Here is a 3,797-nt window from a genome sequence, read left to right as displayed (position 1 = left end):
GTCCTGCACCCCAGGAAAAAGGGTGGGAACTGGTAATTCAAAAGCAAAGTGAAAACCAGGCCCTGCCTATCCCTGCTGATCCCCACCAGCTGTTCCTCCAGCCCCGAGGGACCAACCCACGAGGAGGGACCCCCCCACCCTCCCCTTGTCCCTGCTCCCCCTCGGAAAAAGAGGCGCCGGTTGTCGTTATCGTAATAATGACTTTATTTCCAAATTCACTTTTACGGCAACAGTGTAAACCAGTTGTTAAACACACGATACACTATGGACACCCACAGACAGAAGCTAAGCTAGAATGATACACTGAGATCAAACCTTCCCTCCCTGCCCCGGCGCAGCGCGGGGGGGGCAACGGAGCTGCCAACACCACACAGGCTGGCACCGACCTTCACTACCAACCAGATCCTTTTTGGAGTGCAGAAATAGGAATTTTATTTTTTTTTTAAATTTTAATTTTTTTTTTTTTTTTAATCAGTGCCGGTTTTAACCCTTTTCAGACCAAGATGTGTGTGGAGTAAAGGAAGAGCCGGGGGGTCTGGCTGCTCACGGGGACCCTCAGGCCTGGGTCTGAACGCAGGGTCAGGGCTGGGGGACGTGGCTCGGGTTGGTGGAGGGGACAGCGGGCGACAAAGTGGATGGAAAGGGCTGTCCTGAGACCCCCCACAGCCCCCGGGAGGGGACGGCAGGCGGGGCTGAGGACACTCGCAGCGGGAAGGGGCTGCTCACGTCCCTGTCCCTCTCCCTTGGGTGCTGGTGTCCCCTGGGGGCTGCACAGAGGGGCCGGGGGGTGGCACAGGGCAGGGGCAGAGTGGGCCAGCTCAGCTACACCGTCCTGCAGCCCAGAAGGGATTATATAAAAGGGGGTGATGCTTTCGGGGTTCTCCCACTTGCTCGTTTTACAGAGGACAAGAACCGCGGCGGCTCCTACAGCGCTACAGAGTCAGGGACGGAGCACAGCTACAATCATGGAGTCAACTGAACGGAGCGAGAGACAAGCTGGACGTGGTGGTGCTGCTGGACCAGCCTCTCCCCAGCAGCAAAGCAGCTCCTGGGGCTGCGGAGAGAAGGGTTGGACCCCACCGCCCTCCCCAAACAGGCATCCCCCAGCCCCAGCCAGGCATCCAGCAGCTTTCCCCGGAGGCACAGGGCGCACACAGGCAGGCCTGCAGCTCCTGCAGGATGGGAGTGAGTCCTGTCCTGGGAGGAACAGCTGCTCTGGCAGCCTTGGTGGCACCCAGCCACCTCCCCAAGGACAACCAGGGCCCCATGCCCCAGCATGACCCTCTGCCAGCCCCGTCAGACCAGGATTCCGGCCCTTGCCGGGAAAGCGCGGCTTTCCCTGCAGCACAGCCCCTTGGGGTGCACGGTCTGGGGCCCACCCGGTGCCCCCTCTGCCAACTGTGCCCCCAGAGCTCGGCTGGTGCCTCTGGGGGACACGGGGCCAGGAGGACACACACAGAGCTGCACTGGTGGCATCTCAGCCTCTTTGGTTGTAGATGGAAGGGGCAGGCGGGGACGGCCACGGGACCCCCTCGTGCTCCCCAGGGAACCACAGGAACAAAAGCAGCAAAAGAAACAACCGGCTCCTGTCCCTGAGCGGTGCCGGGGGCGGTCAGTGCTGAGTGAGGGGACACTGTGAGGGGGGACACGCTGCCAGCTCAAACCCAGGGAGCGCCCAGGAAGGGGGTTCAGTGCCAGGGAGCAGCCGCCGGGCCCCGAGCTCGGGCTGGGGGAGCTGCTGCACCTTCCCCGCGTCCTCCCGGGGGTCTCCCACGGCTGCCACCGGCACAGCAGGGCCACGGAGCTGCCGCCTCCGCCATCGCTGAGCTGACCTTGCAGGGAAAGAAAGAGAACAACCCAAAAACGTCACAAGCTGCACCCAAAATCCAGGAGCCATCCCAGCCCTGGAGCTGTGAGTGCCCCTCATCTGACACCCCGGCGGGGCTGGGAGGTGCCCGGCCCCGGGGAGCCCAAAGCAGCGGCTCTGTGCCCACCTCCCACCCAGCAGACATGCAGTGCCGGGCTGCCCCGGCACAACCTGGAGCTGGCACAACCCAGAGCCCGGCCTGGACCCCTCCTGGTTGGGCTGCGGCAGAGCCGGCGCGGGGCAGCTCAAAACTACTTACAGCATTTATTATTTTCCTTTTTTCTTTTTTTTTTTTTTTTTTAAACACATGCTCGTTTATGAAAACAATCACCCTGGCACGGTCCAAGCATATACAGACAAATCTACTCTACGACACGAGGGGCTGCCAAAGGAATGGGGAAAAGCCTCTACTCATCCACTCAGCGGTTCCAGCACAGCCACGGAGAGGGGAAGGGCCGTGGGGGCCCCTCCGCAGCGGGTACCCCGGGGTCGCCTGTACTCCAGCTGCCGGAGCTGAGAGCGGGGTTGGGGGGTACCTGGCCGTTATCTTCAGACACATCTCGGCTTTCGGAGATAAAAACAAAAGGTTTCTTCCGAATCGGCAGGCAAATTTAAGGCGGGGAGGGAGGGCACCTCCCCGCGGCCCCCGGCCCTCAGGCCAGCCCGGCCATCCTCAGAGGGACGAGGGTGGGAAGGTCACAGCCCCTTCCCTGAGGGCTGCCCTGTGCCGGTGTGGGGTGCTCGGGTCAGCGCCGTGCAGTGGCCGCCCCCTCGGGCCCCCTCCCCAGGTGGGCCCGGGCAGGGCTGGGACAGCGAGGGACGCGGCGGGGAACGAGGGGGAGCGTGGGGACAGGGACGGGCTGTGCGCTCCGAGGAGCAGGGGGAGAGGAGGTTTTGTACCTCATAGTGTCACTGATTTTGAAGTCCTGGAGCTAGAGCTGAATGAACAGTAAAAGCAGGTTAAATCATTAACCAGTTAGGGACGGGGAAGCAGCTGTAAAAGGAACAGAGGAAGAAGGCCAGATTATTATTTTCCTTTCTTTTTTTTTTTCCTTTTTTTTTTTTTTTTTTCTGTGTGTGTGTGTGTTTCCTTTCCTTGTCTTCTCTCCCGGTCGCCGCCGTGCCCCGATCACAAGCCCTGCTTGGCCAGCGAGGCAGACACCTCGTCGGCTAGCGTGGCCAGCTGGGGGGAGTCCACCAGGTTGATGCTGCCGGTGGAGGAGACGTTGCTAAGGCGGCGTGGGGAGGCATCTCCGGAGATGGTGGGGGACTTGTAGACGATTTCGGCGCCGTGGTCGGTCTTGGCTTTGGCGTTCTCGCGGAAGGTCAGCTTGTGGGTCTCAATCTGCGAGGAGAGGGGAGGGCGGTGAGGGGAAGGGGGAGCGGCCGGAGGGGTTGGTGGGACCTGCCACGTGCCTGTGCCAGTACAGCCGCTGAGAGGCGGGAGGAAAGCTCAGAGCACTGAACCGGTGTCCCCAGTCCTCAGGGACGTCCCTTCCAGTGGCCTGCACAGGGAAGGGGCACAGCTGGAAGGGATGGCAGGACCGGAGCAAAATCCTCCCCAGCTGTGGTGGGGGGTCCCAGGACTCCAAGGGCACAACCTGCATTGCTCTCACTCCCCCAGCAGAGATTTTTGGAGGGGGGGAGAGGTGGGATCCCCACGTGGCGCATGAAGCTTCCCCTTAACCCCCAGAGCTGCTCCCAGAAGCCAAACCCCTCTCCCGGCGAGCGGAGGTGAACTGGATGGGGTTTGCTACTTACTGGTGCCCTCCCCAGCCGATTGCAAGGCTGGGAGCTGGCTCTCCATGAGGGTGGGCGGCTCCAGCACCAGGGCCTGGAGCCCAGCGGGGTCTGGGCTCGGGGTCCGGGTCTTGTCTTCCTTGCCTTTCTCTCTCTACAGGTGAAAAAACCCGCCCAGGGCAGTGGGGGG

General features: G+C 61.8%; 1 protein-coding gene across 17 annotated transcripts in view; it reads right to left on the bottom strand.

Moving 5' to 3' along the window:
• Positions 1 to 189: 189 nt before the first annotated feature.
• Positions 190 to 3,797, bottom strand: part of MAPT (microtubule associated protein tau) — a 26,940-nt gene continuing 23,332 nt past the window's right edge. For 16 of the 17 annotated variants that reach the window (XM_027908852.1, XM_027908853.1, XM_027908854.1 and 13 more), the window contains one exon: positions 190 to 3,212. In XM_027908852.1, the coding sequence (XP_027764653.1) occupies positions 2,997 to 3,212 (216 nt within the window). In that variant the 3' untranslated portion in view covers positions 190 to 2,996. Of the gene's footprint in view, positions 3,213 to 3,628; positions 3,762 to 3,797 lie in introns of all 17 variants that reach the window. The other variant, XM_027908857.1, reaches the window with a different exon arrangement.

This window comes from Empidonax traillii, unplaced genomic scaffold (assembly GCF_003031625.1).
Source record: "Empidonax traillii isolate 1590-97213 ecotype Southwest subspecies unplaced genomic scaffold, ASM303162v1 scaffold1869:size106678, whole genome shotgun sequence".
Classification (NCBI taxonomy): Eukaryota; Metazoa; Chordata; class Aves; order Passeriformes; family Tyrannidae; genus Empidonax; species Empidonax traillii.
Note: the sequence above shows the minus strand (reverse complement) of the source record. Positions and strands in the feature narration are given on the sequence as shown.